The 16,616-nt window shown below is 48.6% G+C and overlaps 2 protein-coding genes across 4 annotated transcripts in view; one reads left to right on the plus strand and one right to left on the minus strand.

Annotated features, from left to right (window-relative positions):
* The window catches only part of nin (ninein (GSK3B interacting protein)), a 43,982-nt gene extending 42,820 nt beyond the window's left edge, over positions 1-1,162 (minus strand). Inside the window, exon 1 of one of the 3 annotated variants that reach the window (XM_061063620.1) lies at positions 696-1,160. In XM_061063620.1, coding sequence (XP_060919603.1) covers positions 696-713 — 18 coding nt within the window. In that variant the 5' untranslated portion in view covers positions 714-1,160. Of the gene's footprint in view, positions 1-695 lie in introns of all 3 variants that reach the window. The other 2 variants (XM_061063622.1, XM_061063621.1) reach the window with 2 other exon arrangements.
* Positions 1,163-9,989: 8,827 nt separating this feature from the next.
* sav1 (salvador family WW domain containing protein 1) lies at positions 9,990-16,400 on the plus strand. The gene is made up of 5 exons (XM_061063062.1): positions 9,990-10,291; positions 12,590-13,060; positions 14,721-14,991; positions 15,074-15,229; positions 15,936-16,400. Exons 1-5 carry the CDS (start codon positions 10,198-10,200, stop codon positions 16,141-16,143), a joined length of 1,200 nt encoding a protein of 399 aa, XP_060919045.1. The 5' UTR covers positions 9,990-10,197; the 3' UTR covers positions 16,144-16,400.
* Positions 16,401-16,616: the final 216 nt, after the last annotated feature.

Genomic DNA, 16,616 nt, shown 5'->3' on the forward strand with positions numbered 1-16,616 from the left:
CGATGAAGACACCATGAATCTATCTCACCTTAAAGGCTGCAGGTATTTAACCCTTTAGGGACTCTACACAACAACCTGTCATCTGTTGAATCAGAATCTGGAAGGGGCGGGGCTTCTGATCGGACTCGTGTGCTGTTGTCAGAACACGATTCATTAACTTGTTCTGTTTTCCTGGTGAGATTTTCACAGTCACTACCGAGGGAAAGGGAAGTGCTGCGAGCAAACTTTGGTAACCTAGCAACACTGAGGGCTGGTGAGAAGCGCTCTGAAACGGCGGTCATGGACGCTGACAGCACCAAACAAAGCCATAAAGAGACACATACTTTTATTTTGGGGTCCGAGCGATGAGGTTTCTCAACGGGAGCTTCAGCCGGCTGACAGGAGCTGACTGTAATCCGGGGAAGCTAATCTGCTTGATTAAATTATGTTTAATAAAGGATGTGGTTCTTCTCCCTGACAGGCTCACGGCGGCATTCATGTTTCTGACAAATGTTTGGATGGTACAAAACAAATCTATGAAGGCAGGAGAGACAACTGCCATGTTCTTCAAAGTACAGTCGCTAGCTACCCCGCCTCACGTTTGTGAAATATGAGAGAAACGCAGAAAAGAGTTGAAGGCAGGGGTCGACCAGTAGCTCAACTGGTGAAGAGAGCGATGTAGGGTTAGGGCTCTTTCTGCTCTAAAAGGATCTTACCTTCACAAAATGATCCATCTCTGCAGAGATCAGAAACAGATCGACAATCAGAGCGGCTCAGGACACTTTCAGAGGACGGTAGTGGATCAGGAGCGCTTTCCATCAAAGATGATGTTACAGAGAAGATCGTCTGACTGAAAGCTCAAAATATGCACTGAAGCAAATCCAAAGTGTTTTGGAGCAAGTTGTCATGGAAACGTCCATCCTAACAGCACGTAGTCCTCACAGAGGGACTAAGACTGCACACTGCTCATGCTCGGAGACATTTACAGGGACGGCTTTGGTTAATCCAATTAGAAAGATTAGACAATCAGGTAAATTGAAAGATGTGGTCAAGTCTGAGAGCGACTCTGTTTTAAACCCAGACCCACATGAGAGGGAAAGTTCACCCTGACCCTTAACCTTCAAAAGAGACCATTTAAACAACGCTGACTTCAAACTGAGACCACGTTAACGGGCTGGCAGAGTCAGTCACTGAGACCACTTTAACGGGCTGGCAGAGTCAGTCACTGAGACCACTTTAACGGGCTGGCAGAGTCAGTCACTGAGACCACGTTAACGGGCTGGCAGAGTCAGTCACTGAGACCACTTTAACGGGCTGGCAGAGTCAGTCACTGAGACCACTTTAACGGGCTGGCAGAGTCAGTCACTGAGACCACTTTAATGGGCTGGCAGAGTCAGTCAAGACCACTTTAACGGGCTGGCAGAGTCAGTCAAGACCACGTTAACGGGCTGGCAGAGTCAGTCACTGAGACCACGTTAACGGGCTGGCAGAGTCAGTCAAGACCACTTTAACAGGCTGGCAGAGTCAGTCACTGAGACCACTTTAACGGGCTGGCAGAGTCAGTCACTGAGACCACTTTAACGGGCTGGCAGAGTCAGTCACTGAGACCACTTTAACGGGCTAGCAGAGTCAGTCACTGAGACCACTTTAACGGGCTGGCAGAGTCAGTCAAGACCACGTTAACGGGCTGGTAGAGTCAGTCACTGAGACCACTTTAACGGGCTGGCAGAGTCAGTCAAGACCACGTTAACGGGCTGGCAGAGTCAGTCACTGAGACCACGTTAACGGGCTGGCAGAGTCAGTCAAGACCACGTTAATGGGCTGGCAGAGTCAGTCACTGAGACCACTTTAACGGGCTGGCAGAGTCAGTCACTGAGACCACGTTAACGGGCTGGCAGAGTCAGTCAAGACCACTTTAACAGGCTGGCAGAGTCAGTCACTGAGACCACTTTAACGGGCTGGCAGAGTCAGTCACTGAGACCACTTTAACGGGCTGGCAGAGTCAGTCACTGAGACCACTTTAACGGGCTGGCACAGTCAGTCACTGAGACCACTTTAACGGGCTGGCAGAGTCAGTCACTGAGACCACTTTAACGGGCTGGCAGAGTCAGTCACTGAGACCACTTTAACGGGCTGGCAGAGTCAGTCACTGAGACCACTTTAACGGGCTGGCAGAGTCAGTCAAGACCACATTAACGGGCTGGCAGAGTCAGTCACTGAGACCACGTTAACGGGCTGGCAGAGTCAGTCAAGACCACGTTAACGGGCTGGTAGAGTCAGTCACTGAGACCACTTTAACGGGCTGGCAGAGTCAGTCGAGACCACGTTAACGGGCTGGCAGAGTCAGTCACTGAGACCACGTTAACGGGCTGGCAGAGTCAATCAAGACCACGTTAATGGGCTGGCAGAGTCAGTCACTGAGACCACTTTAACGGGCTGGCAGAGTCAGTCACTGAGACCACTTTAATGGGCTGGCAGAGTCAGTCAAGACCACTTTAACGGGCTGGCAGAGTCAGTCACTGAGACCACTTTAACAGGCTGGCAGAGTCAGTCACTGAGACCATTTTAACAGGCTGGCAGAGTCAGTCACTGAGACCACGTTAACAGGCTGGCAGAGTCAGTCACTGAGACCACGTTAACGGGCTGGCAGAGTCAGTCACTGAGACCACTTTAACAGGCTGGCAGAGTCAGTCAAGACCACTTTAACGGGCTGGCAGAGTCAGTCACTGAGACCACTTTAACAGGCTGGCAGAGTCAGTCACTGAGACCACTTTAACGGGCTGGCAGAGTCAGTCACTGAGACCACTTTAATGGGCTGGCAGAGTCAGTCAAGACCACTTTAACGGGCTGGCAGAGTCAGTCACTGAGACCACTTTAACAGGCTGGCAGAGTCAGTCACTAAGACCACTTTAACAGGCTGGCAGAGTCAGTCACTGAGACCACTTTAACGGGCTGGCACAGTCAGTCACTGAGACCACTTTAACGGGCTGGCAGAGTCAGTCACTAAGACCACTTTAACAGGCTGGCAGAGTCAGTCACTAAGACCACTTTAACAGGCTGGCAGAGTCAGTCACTGAGACCACTTTAACGGGCTGGCACAGTCAGTCACTGAGACCACTTTAACGGGCTGGCAGAGTCAGTCACTGAGACCACTTTAACAGGCTGGCAGAGTCAGTCACTGAGACCACTTTAACGGGCTGGCACAGTCAGTCACTGAGACCACTTTAACGGGCTGGCAGAGTCAGTCACTGAGACCACGTTAACGGGCTGGCAGAGTCAGTCACTGAGACCACTTTAACGGGCTGGCAGAGTCAGTCACACGGACATGGACTAAGCTGTCACTTGTGTAATTGAAAAACAATAAGAGCCTTCTGATACAGAGCCAGACCTCTTTGTAACCCCAGATGACATCAGTCCCATCCGCAGCAGCAGAGGTCACCTGAGGCTTAAGCAGGTCAACGTTAGCTAACAGGACCGCAAATAGCAGCAGAGCAAAGTCATCACATCAAACTGTCTCCGTAAATTTAATACTGAAGATTCACTCACATGTGACCCAGACAAGACTCCAGATCTGAGGGCCCCTACACTGATGTCTGAACCAGTCAGGACAATATAAACCAGTCAGGACGATATAAACCAGTCAGGACGATATAAACCAGTCAGAACGATATGTCACCATGACTAAACGTTCTCGCCCCTCTTTCAGTCGTTGTTTGAGTAACATTTGAAAGTGAACCCTGCCGTCCGGTCAGACGCTCAGAGATGAACCTGATGGCTTTCAGACCTTCAGGCTCGAGATTAAGAGCCAACCAACAAACTTTTGTTTGAGTCTAAATGTCTATGCAAAGAGCTCCCTACTGACCCCTGACCCCTGCTTCTCCAGCTGGTCCCTGTGACATCATCATGCGCCCCGCCAGGTGTCCCCCACACCCCGAGACTCGGGGGGCCCATTCACCAAACAACAAAAGGGACAAAAACAAATCAGTATTCTGCCTCTGCACAGTGGAGCCCTTTGCTCAGCAGAGAGGTGCAGAGAAAAACCTGGAACACACTCGGGAAGTGATCCGACAAGTTGTCGCTCTCAGCCCCTACCACCTTCAGTCAACAGGAGACGATCCCCCTGGACGCCCCCCTGCTCGGCTCGCAGGATCACCACGATCTGACATCTGCTGCTGCAGTCACATAATCAGTCCAGGTCACAAGAAGGAGGTTCAGAGAAAGTCTCTCTCTCTCTCTCTCTCACACACTCTCTCACACACTCTCTCACACACTACACTACACTACACTACACTACACTACACTACACTACACTACACTACACTACACTACACTTCACTTCACTTCACTTCACTTCACTTCACTTCACTTCACTTCACTTCACTTCACTTCTGATATGCTGAAGATAGATAGGTGGGCTAAACTAACCGGGCTAATGCTGCATTCAGGTGCTCCTCGGATTATCCCCCTTCCAGAGTGACAAAGTAATTCTCTCGTTTTCAGAGCGTTCACGAACTTTTAGTCGTGAACAGAAAACAACATGGAGGCTTAATATGAAATGTGTACTCATATGTACAGTTCAGGGTCACCGTGCGTGGACGGAAACTAACACTTCAATCTAAAAACGAGGTAAAGACATTCAATAAGCCACACACAGAGAGCAGTGTTTTCACCGAACCATCCAGTCGCTCCACTTAGAAATAGTTCGCCTCTTATGTTATATCTTTACGACGTTCTCTATGTTATTGTTCTCCGTTTTCAGGTGGAGCTCGTTTTTCCGATTATTTTGACGCTCCATGAATGCGTAGTAACATCCTGAAACGTCTCAAAGTGCAATAAAGAGGAAATCAGGCGATTTGAAGAGTAACAGATCAAACACTCACCGAACAAGGACCAAACGACTCTCCTTCTGCAGCTCCGATTAATCGAATAAAGCGAGGATAAAAAGTCCGAACGTCTCTCCTGAGGGCTCGTCGTGATTCGTCGCATTAAACCGTCAGATATTCAATAGTCCTCTTGTTGGACCCGTTTAAGTCAAAACTCAGAGTCTGGACTTTCTGAGGTTTGTCTGCAGCTCGTCTTTGTGTCCTCTGAACCTCCTCCTCCTCCGGCTCCGATTTGAAAAGTGTCTGAGAGAGGAAGGGGCGGTGACCGGGAGCTGCGTCAGCCTGACCGGAGAAACACTGACCCCTGTAGACCAGATACAGACTGACCCCTGTGGACCAGATGGACTGACTCCTGTAGACCAGATACAGACTGACCCCTGTAGACCAGATACAGACTGACTCCTGTAGACCAGATACAGACTGACCCCTGTAGACCAGATGGACTGACTCCTGTAGACCAGATACAGACTGACCCCTGTAGACCAGATACAGACTGACTCCTGTGGACCAGATACAGACTGACTCCTGTAGACCAGATACAGACTGACTCCTGTAGACCAGATACCGACTGACTCCTGTAGACCAGATACAGACTGACCCCTGTAGACCAGATGGACTGACTCCTGTAGACCAGATACAGACTCACCCCTGTACACCAGATACAGACTGACCCCTGTAGACCAGATACCGACTGACTCCTGTAGACCAGATACAGACTGACTCCTGTAGACCAGATGGACTGACCCCTGTAGACCAGATACAGACTGACTCCTGTAGACCAGATACAGACTGACCCCTGTAGACCAGATACCGACTGACTCCTGTAGACCAGATACAGACTGACCCCTGTAGACCAGATACAGACTGACTCCTGTGGACCAGATACAGACTGACTCCTGTAGACCAGATACAGACTGACCCCTGTAGACCAGATACCGACTGACTCCTGTAGACCAGATACAGACTGACTCCTGTAGACCAGATACCGACTGACTCCTGTAGACCAGATACAGACTGACTCCTGTAGACCAGATGGACTGACCCCTGTAGACCAGATACAGACTGACTCCCGTAGACCAGATGGACTGACCCCTGTAGACCAGATACAGACTGACTCCTGTAGACCAGATGGACTGACCCCTGTAGACCAGATACCGACTGACTCCTGTAGACCAGATACAGACTGACCCCTGTAGACCAGATGGACTGACCCCTGTAGACCAGATACCGACTGACCCCTGTAGACCAGATACAGACTGACCCCTGTAGACTAGATGGACTGACTCCTGTAGACCAGATACAGACTGACCCCTGTAGACCAGATACAGACTGACTCCTGTAGACCAGATACAGACTGACTCCTGTAGACCAGATACCGACTGACTCCTGTAGACCAGATACAGACTGACTCCTGTAGACCAGATACAGACTGATCCCTGTGGACCAGATGGACTGACTCCTGTAGACCAGATACAGACTGACCCCTGTGGACCAGATACAGACTGACCCCTGTAGACCAGATGGACTGACCCCTGTGGACCAGATACAGATTGACCCCTGTAAACCAGATACCGACTGACTCCTGTAGACCAGATACCGACTGACTCCTGTAGACCAGATACAGACTGACTCCTGTAGACCAGATACAGACTGACCCCTGTAGACCAGATACAGACTGACCCCTGTAGACCAGATGGACTGACTCCTGTAGACCAGATACAGACTGACCCCTGTAGACCAGATACCGACTGACTCCTGTAGACCAGATACCGACTGACTCCTGTAGACCAGATACAGACTGACTCCTGTAGACCAGATACAGACTGACCCCTGTAGACCAGATACAGACTGACCCCTGTAGACCAGATACAGACTGACTCCTGTAGACCAGATACAGACTGACCCCTGTAGACCAGATGGACTGACCCCTGTGGACCAGATACAGATTGACCCCTGTAAACCAGATACCGACTGACTCCTGTAGACCAGATACCGACTGACTCCTGTAGACCAGATACAGACTGACTCCTGTAGACCAGATACAGACTGACCCCTGTAGACCAGATACAGACTGACTCCTGTAGACCAGATACAGACTGACCCCTGTAGACCAGATACAGACTGACTCCTGTAGACCAGATGGACTGACCCCTGTGGACCAGATACAGACTGACTCCTGTAGACCAGATACAGACTGACCCCTGTAGACCAGATGGACTGACCCCTGTGGACCAGATACAGATTGACCCCTGTAAACCAGATACCGACTGACTCCTGTAGACCAGATACCGACTGACTCCTGTAGACCAGATACAGACTGACTCCTGTAGACCAGATACAGACTGACCCCTGTAGACCAGATGGACTGACTCCTGTAGACCAGATACAGACTGACCCCTGTGGACCAGATACAGACTGACCCCTGTAGACCAGATGGACTGACCCCTGTGGACCAGATACAGATTGACCCCTGTAAACCAGATACCGACTGACTCCTGTAGACCAGATACAGACTGACTCCTGTAGACCAGATACAGACTGACTCCTGTAGACCAGATACAGACTGACCCCTGTAGACCAGATACAGACTGACCCCTGTAGACCAGATGGACTGACTCCTGTAGACCAGATACAGACTGACCCCTGTAGACCAGATACCGACTGACTCCTGTAGACCAGATACCGACTGACTCCTGTAGACCAGATACAGACTGACTCCTGTAGACCAGATACAGACTGACCCCTGTAGACCAGATACAGACTGACCCCTGTAGACCAGATACAGACTGACTCCTGTAGACCAGATACAGACTGACCCCTGTAGACCAGATACAGACTGACTCCTGTAGACCAGATACAGACTGACTCCTGTAGACCAGATACAGACTGACCCCTGTAGACCAGATACCGACTGACCCCTGTAGACCAGATACCGACTGACTCCTGTAGACCAGATACCGACTGACTCCTGTAGACCAGATACAGACTGACTCCTGTAGACCAGATACAGACTGACCCCTGTAGACCAGATGGACTGACTCCTGTAGACCAGATGGACTGACCCCTGTAGACCAGATACAGACTGACTCCTGTAGACCAGATACAGACTGACTCCTGTAGACCAGATACAGACTGACTCCTGTAGACCAGATACAGACTGACCCCTGTAGACCAGATACCGACTGACTCCTGTAGACCAGATACAGACTGACTCCTGTAGACCAGATGGACTGACCCCTGTAGACCAGATACAGAATGACTCCTGTAGACCAGATGGACTGACCCCTGTAGACCAGATACAGACTGACTCCTGTAGACCAGATGGACTGACCCCTGTAGACCAGATACCGACTGACTCCTGTAGACCAGATACAGACTGGCCCCTGTAGACCAGATGGACTGACCCCTGTAGACCAGATACCGACTGACCCCTGTAGACCAGATACAGACTGACCCCTGTAGACTAGATGGACTGACTCCTGTAGACCAGATACAGACTGACCCCTGTAGACCAGATACAGACTGACTCCTGTAGACCAGATACAGACTGACTCCTGTGGACCAGATACAGACTGACTCCTGTAGACCAGATACAGACTGACCCCTGTAGACCAGATACAGACTGACCCCTGTAGACCAGATACAGACTGACTCCTGTGGACCAGATACAGACTGACTCCTGTAGACCAGATACAGACTGACTCCTGTAGACCAGATACCGACTGACTCCTGTAGACCAGATACAGACCGACTCCTGTAGACCAGATACAGACTGATCCCTGTGGACCAGATGGACTGACTCCTGTAGACCAGATACAGACTGACCCCTGTGGACCAGATACAGACTGACCCCTGTAGACCAGATGGACTGACCCCTGTGGACCAGATACAGATTGACCCCTGTAAACCAGATACCGACTGACTCCTGTAGACCAGATACCGACTGACTCCTGTAGACCAGATACAGACTGACTCCTGTAGACCAGATACAGACTGACCCCTGTGGACCAGATGGACTGACTCCTGTAGACCAGATACAGACTGACCCCTGTGGACCAGATACAGACTGACTCCTGTAGACCAGATGGACTGACCCCTGTGGACCAGATACAGACTGACCCCTGTAGACCAGATACCGACTGACTCCTGTAGACCAGATACAGACTGACTCCTGTAGACCAGATACAGACTGACCCCTGTAGACCAGATGGACTGACCCCTGTAGACCAGATACAGACTGACCCCTGTGGACCAGATACAGACTGACTCCTGTAGATCAGATGGACTGACCCCTGTAGACCAGATACCGACTGACTCCTGTAGACCAGATGGACTGACCCCTGTAGACCAGATGGACTGACCCCTGTAGACCAGATACAGACTGAGTCCTGTAGACCAGATGGACTGACTCCTGTAGACCAGATGGACTGACCCCTGTAGACCAGATACAGACTGAGTCCTGTAGACCAGATGGACTGACTCCTGTAGACCAGATGGACTGACCCCTGTAGACCAGATGGACTGACTCCTGTAGACCAGATGGACTGACCCCTGTAGACCAGATACAGACTGAGTCCTGTAGACCAGATGGACTGAGTCCTGTAGACCAGATGGACTGACTCCTGTAGACCAGATGGACTGACCCCTGCTACCCCTTTATTTAATTGATGTAAATGTTTTTTGTAACTTTTTGCTATTTTTGCTAATTAAATTCTTGACAGTTTTTTTAACTGTTGTAACGTAAAAATGTTCCCCAATGGGGATCAATACATTTATCTTTATCTCTTTAAATGAAGATAAAAATGTCTGCAGGTAAAATGTGTCATGAATTAGCTATACAATAAAGATTGAGTGACAGTAAATAAAAGTGGGCCCTGAACCGAACCTTGAGGTACTCCCTTGAAGATTACAAGACATAGAATTAAATATGTAAAACATTTATTTTAATGTACAAAAGGAAGGGTTAGGGTTAGTGGACCCCAAAGGAAAAAAACACAAATAAATTAATTGTAATAATTTCCTAACAGGATAGAGCTACACACACTCATAAGATATCCAGTTAGTGTTTTGTGATGGGAGGGGAAAGGAGGGGAAAGGGGGGGAAAGGAGGGGAAAGGAGGGGAAAGGAGGGGGGGTGTTTAGAGCGGAACCGATCAGCGGAGGAACGACTCATCCGTTAGCCACCGTTAGCTGGCTAACTAGCTGCTAGCCGGCTAACCTGGAGCTAACATGTTGACCCTCCTATCTTTACTAACTGACCGGGATGGTTGCGGAGTCGAGGGGTCGGAACATGACTTTACTGCGCCGTGTTGTTGACTTGTCCGAGCTTTGAGTTATGCTCTCACGAAAGAAAAGTAAAAACGAAGCGTCCAAACCAGCCGAGGTCCACGGGAAGTATGTGAAGAAGGAGACGTCTCCGCTGCTCAGAAGTAAGCACAACAAGTGGTTGGCATGCTAGCTCGGGTTAGCAGCAGAGTTAGTTAAAGTGCCAGAAAGTTACGGTAGGCGACACGAAACAGATTAAAGCGAATCTGTGGGAACATCCCGTTACATTTATGTGTCCAAGATGTGTTAAACTAATATTTTAGTACGTTTTTTTTTTTTACTGTAACCATACAAGTTGTTACCTGGTAACTTAGTTAGCATCGCTAGCTTAATGCTAACTTCAGGTTAGCCGTAGTTTTCAGATGAAAGTTTAGAGATAAAGGTAAATATTCTGTGATATGTAAAATAATGATTAGACTGTGTGATAGTTTTTCTATTTCTGTGTCTCTTAATGATTTATTTAGTCAATGTTTAGCTCCTAACAGTCACATCTGTCTGTAGTTGGCTCCCTTTATTTAAACTGAGGGGTGTTATGTTGTGATCTGCTCCCGAGCTGAACAGTGACCGAAGATAAGTCATCAACACCGACACATTCATCAACCCTAACCCTAAGAAATAAACTAACCTGAGAGTTACCATCGTGATGATGATCATTCATCAATAGATCAACTTTATTTAATTAAACTCTATTAGAAGGAATCAAGTAAACAAGGCCAGTGAGACGTTAACCTCAGGACATAATAATAATAATAAACTTTTTAGGGCTGCAACTAACGATTATTTTAATAATCGATTAATCAGTTAATTGTTTTTCTGATTAATTGATGAATTGGATAAAACAATTTTTTTTTTTTGAATTTCCACACGTTTATTCGAAAACAGAACATTAGTTCATTGACAGTGCAAACAAAAGTGCAAAAACAACAGGTTACTGCTTGGACGTCTCCATGAGCTTTGTGAAATGGGTCCTTGAGGGAAGAGTGTAGCCAGGGTTCAAGGTGGAGATCATTGTAGTGAAGTTACATCTTTATTTTCAACCATCGTCAGAGGACTTATGTCAGCGACGAGCATGTTGAGGATCTGTCAAGACGGATGCTTGCTGTGGTGTACATGATTGTTTTCTGCAATGACAAATATAGTATTAGTATGTAAAACAGCACAATTTACATCTAATCAATATGCCTTGTTGTTTTAGTTATGAATTATTGTTATGTAAAGGCAAGTAAGTAACCCAAAGAGCACTTACAGACAACACATGTTTTTATAATATATATTTATTTACACCAATACAGGTACCCTAAAATCTACTTATTTACACAAATTTAATTAAGTATCTAAATGCACTAGCATACAGTGCAGTGTATTAACTCTCACCTTATTACAGAAAATTAACACTGGAAGCTTAATCATCAAATTATTAAATCATTGTAGTAAGTACATTCGTTTTTAATTGTTTATTTATTTACAGCAAGCTGACAAAGTGCTTTAAAACATTTTTTAATCTAAAATAAAATGTAAAACACACACCTACACGAATATATTCCAACGTGAACAGACAATAATATGGGAAAAAAGCAAAGAATATATCTGACAACGTATTGAAAGTGGGCCTAAAAGGCAAAATAATATAAAGTTTTCTTTAGTCTAAGCTTGTTTGGTGTTGGCAAAGTAAAAAGTTTGCTCTACCGCCGTCATTAACCAGCTAACGTTAAACGTTAACGTTGAAGCACCAGCCGAGCAACCGGAGAGACTAACGTTACATTTTCTCACTTGAAAACGGAACAAACATGGGATTTTGTAGTGACTTACTCTGCTGTCGAGCTCCCTTCCTAGTCAGCGAAGACTCTGACATGTTTACTTTTCAGGTGCTGCATCATCACTGTGGTGCTCCCGTGCCGCGCCATATCGCTATTGCAAAGCTTGAAACTTACTCATGTTTTTATGCATTGTGAAGTGCTCCCACACTTTAGAAGATTTAGATTGAACCGTTCTCTCCGCTCTGCTATGTTTAATATCCAAAATCTCCGCCACGCTGTGCTGTTGGCATGTAAACAGTTCGACGTGTACGTCACCACAGTCTGCGACAAAGGGAGTGACGCATTAATCGCGCGACGCAACGAATCGATAATGAAATTCGTTGCACAAACACTTTTATTAATCGATTTTTTACGATTTTATCGATTCGTTGTTGCAGCACTAAAACTTTTGACTCGTTTATTTCTAAGTCCCACATGCAGGAAAGCAGAAATGTCTGCTACTGCAGTCTGGATTGTGTTTTCTTCTTGATGCAGTAAAGTATAAACAAAGACATTTTTAAAGTGACAGTACGTGTTACCTGTGCTCAGCAGTGTACCTGATTTAAGTGCTGCTTTGTTGCACCTGTCCTGTTCACCTGGTTGCAGATCTTATGCCCTCATTCATCCGCCATGGACCGACTATTCCCCGACGAGCAGAGGTCGCCCTGCCGGATGTGGCGCCCACTGCCTACACCGTGCCGCCCAGCCGGGAGCCCGTGGTGTCCCGCAACAAGAGCTTTCTCCGCGCCCCCGTGCAGAGGCCTCCTCACGAGGTGGCCCGCAGAGAGAGCCACCGCATGTCAGCACCTCCGTACCTGCCCCGCAGTCTGGGAGAGCTGCCCCACGAGTACGGGGGCTCGTCACAGTCCTTCCTCACAGACGTGATGTCTGAGAACGGAGACGCTGCACGCTATTATTACCCGTCTGAACCTTACTTTGACAACCAGCAGCAGCAGCGGCCTCGGAGGGTCCCGGACCGTTTCCCTGAGGACTATAGATACTACGAGCACAATGAACACAACTTCCAAAGACTTCCACCACAGCACACTCCCCCGGCTCCGAGCCGACCGCCGTCAGGTAAGAACTGTTCATCGTCTCGCCGCTTACAGCCTAGTTCATTCTGTGACACATGATCAAAGTAAATTTTACTGAAAGAAGAGTTTTATTCATAGAGGGGGCGGGACATCGTTGATTGACAGACAGACAGTCACCATGGTTACTCACTCTCACCTGCTGCACACAACGTGTAACGTCGTTTAGTGCAGTGGTTCTCAAACTATGGTACGCATACCACCGGTGGTAAGCGGGCTCCCTGTGGTGGTACGCAAAGAAATCTCCACAATATTTAAAAAAAAAAAAAACCTTCAGCATAAAACGTCAATTCTTTTTGTTGTACTCTTATCTTATCTGTCTTGTATTTATTGGGTTGTATTTATATCAAATGTGTTTTCCCCTCTAAATTAATCTAGTTTTTGCAACAAACAACTTTAATCTGCTCAATTTTTGCTTGTGCGCGCACAGACATAAACAACAACAGGAGTACGCCTAGCGTTTTTAAAAGTTCCGCTCGATATTCCGTTATAGTTCAGTACTGAATCAACAGAAAGCAGCTGGAGGTCTACATTAACCCTTAGTAGTCCTACAGCGTGGCTGCCAACAGTCAATAATAAATAATATTATTTTATGAATATATTTGCCTCCTGCGTAAAATGTGTGTAGAAATAGGCCTACAGTGTATTTTAACTTCTACCATAATGGTGGTACTTGGAGCGGCAAATATTTTTGGAGGTGGTACGCAGTCTAAAAAGTTTGAGAACCACTGGGTTAGTGTAATCCCTAAAGGTTCAGTTATCACTGCAGACTGTTAACGTCTCTCCGGCTCGTTAAACGGTTTCTCGCTGTCAGAGATGAAAACTTAACAAACAGTAGATAAGTTAACTGTTGATCACGCCGAGTCGGTTTGTAAAAATATCAGAACAGTTGCATTAAACCGGTTCTGTTAAGTTCCGTTTTCACCGCTGCGGAGCAAAAAAGGAGGGGGGGGACGCGTCCTTTAAAGCGACCTTCAGACCCTCAGAGTGACCTTCAGACCCTCAGAGTGACCTTAGACCCTCAGAGTGACCTTCAGACCCTCAGAGTGACCATAGACCCTCAGAGTGACCTTCAGACCCTCAGAGTGACCCTTAGACCCTCAGAGTGACCTTTAGACCCTCAGAGTGACCTTCAGACCCTCAGAGTGACCCTTAGACCCTCAGAGTGACCATAGACCCTCAGAGTGACCATAGACCCTCAGAGTGACCTTCAGACCCTCAGAGTGACCATAGACCCTCAGAGTGACCTTCAGACCCTCAGAGTGACCATAGACCCTCAGAGTGACCTTCAGACCCTCAGAGTGACCTTCAGACCCTCAGAGCGACCTTTAGACCCTCAGAGTGACCATAGACCCTCAGAGTGACCTTCAGACCCTCAGAGTGACCATAGACCCTCAGAGTGACCTTCAGACCCTCAGAGTGACCTTCAGACCCTCAGAGCGACCTTTAGACCCTCAGAGTGACCATAGACCCTCAGAGTGACCTTCAGACCCTCAGAGTGACCATAGACCCTCAGAGTGACCTTCAGACCCTCAGAGTGACCTTTAGACCCTCAGAGCGACCTTTAGACCCTCTCCTCTGGACCACATGTTCCCATGCTGCTCGGCGGCGTTTAGTCCATGTCTCTGATGTTTGTTTCCCATCAGGCATCGGTCGGATCCAGGCCAAGTCCCTCGGGAACCTCTCCAACCTGACGGGAGAGGACGTCCCACTTCCTGCCGGCTGGACCGTGGACTGGACCATCCGAGGCAGGAAGTATTACATCGACCACAACACCAACACCACGCACTGGAGCCACCCTCTGGAGAGGGAGGGGCTCCCTCCGGGCTGGGAGAAGGTGGAGTCTGCAGAGTTTGGGGTCTACTACGTGGATCACATCAACAAGAGGGCTCAGTACCGCCACCCCTGTGCCCCCAGGTGAGTCCCAGCTGGAGACGCGTTGTGGGTCCTTCTCTGTGTGGGATAATGAGTTCTTTAAAATGACCTCTGTGTGCTGCAGCGTGCCTCGCTATGACCAGCCTCCTCCCTTACCGCCTCCCATCACCTATCAGCCGCGGCCTGCAGACAGGAACCAGCCCGTTCTGGTCCCAGCCAACCCGTATCACACAGCCGAGATCCCAGACTGGCTGCAGGTGTACGCCCGGGCCCCCCTCAAGTAAGAAACTTTACACTACTTTGATCAAAGAGAAAGGTCGGGGCGTCCTGCAGACATGATTTATATTTCAGAGTCTGAATCTTTAAATAATCCTGCATGAGACCGTCTGAGTGATGGGTCATGTGATCATGACATCACAGGTTACTACAGATGATGTCATTTTAAGAGAGAGTCTGAGAATACTAAACTATCAATTATACAATATTTGGTGTCTGTTTTGGTTGCCATGGTAACAAACAGGATTATTCTGGAATCATAACGACACAACCAGCCCGCACAGCGAGCTGCACCGTGCCGCCTCCGGGTGGCGCTGTTCAGTGTTATGAATGTAGTCAAGCCAAGGTCATCCATGTGAGTCACATGACATCCCAGTAAACGTCCCAGTGTAACCACAGTAAACATCCCAGTGTAACCAGTATAACCAAAGCAAAGGTCCCAGTGTAACCAGTATAACCAAAGCAAAGGTCCCAGTGTAACCAGTATACCCAGTGTAACCAGCATGACCTTTAGACCCTCAGAGCGACCTTTAGTGTAACCAGTGTACCCAGTGTACCCAGTATACCCAGTGTAACCAGTATACCCAGTATACCCAGTGTAACCAGTGTAACTAGTATACCCAGTGTAACCAGTATAACCAGTGTAACCAGTGTACCCAGTGTAACCAGTATACCCAGTGTACCCAGTGTAACCAGTATATGCTCCTCAGGTACGACCACATCCTGAAGTGGGAGTTGTTCCAGCTGGCTGATCTGGACACGTATCAGGGGATGCTGAAGCTTCTCTTCATGAAGGAACTCGAACACATCGTCAAGTCGTACGAGGCGTACCGCCAGGCGCTGCTCACCGAGGTCGAGGCCCGCCAGCAGAGGAAGCAGTGGTACGCCCAGCAGACGGCGAGCAACAACTTCATGTGACGAGAGAGAGAGAGAGAGAGAGAGAGTGTGTGACTGTGCGTGCGTGCGTGGCGCCTCTCTGAAAGCGTCTTTACCAAAACACACGAGTGCCTTCGTTTGATCCAAATAAATCAGACAGGAAGTGACGGAGGAGGAAGGGGGCGGGGCACTCGACCATGAATGAACATGTGACTGAAAACCCTCCAGTGAGACGCTCCGACCTGCTCGTCAGCTGTTTGTGGACACTGAACTGAAATAAAAGGCAGCTTTTCTATCTGCAGCTGCCTGCGTCTGTTTGTCCTGACGGTCGGGGTCAGGGGGGTCCGGGTCAGGCTGAGGGTCCGGGTCAAGAGGGTCCGGGTCAGGAGGGTCACGGGGGTCCGGGTCAGGCTGAGGGTCCGGGTCAGGAGGGTCACGGGGGTCAGGCTGAGGGTCTGGGTCAGGAGGGTCACGGGGGTCAGGGGGGTCCGGGTCAGGCTGAGGGTCCGGGTCAG

Source organism: Labrus mixtus, chromosome 18, assembly GCF_963584025.1.
Source record: "Labrus mixtus chromosome 18, fLabMix1.1, whole genome shotgun sequence".
NCBI lineage: Eukaryota > Metazoa > Chordata > Actinopteri > Labriformes > Labridae > Labrus > Labrus mixtus.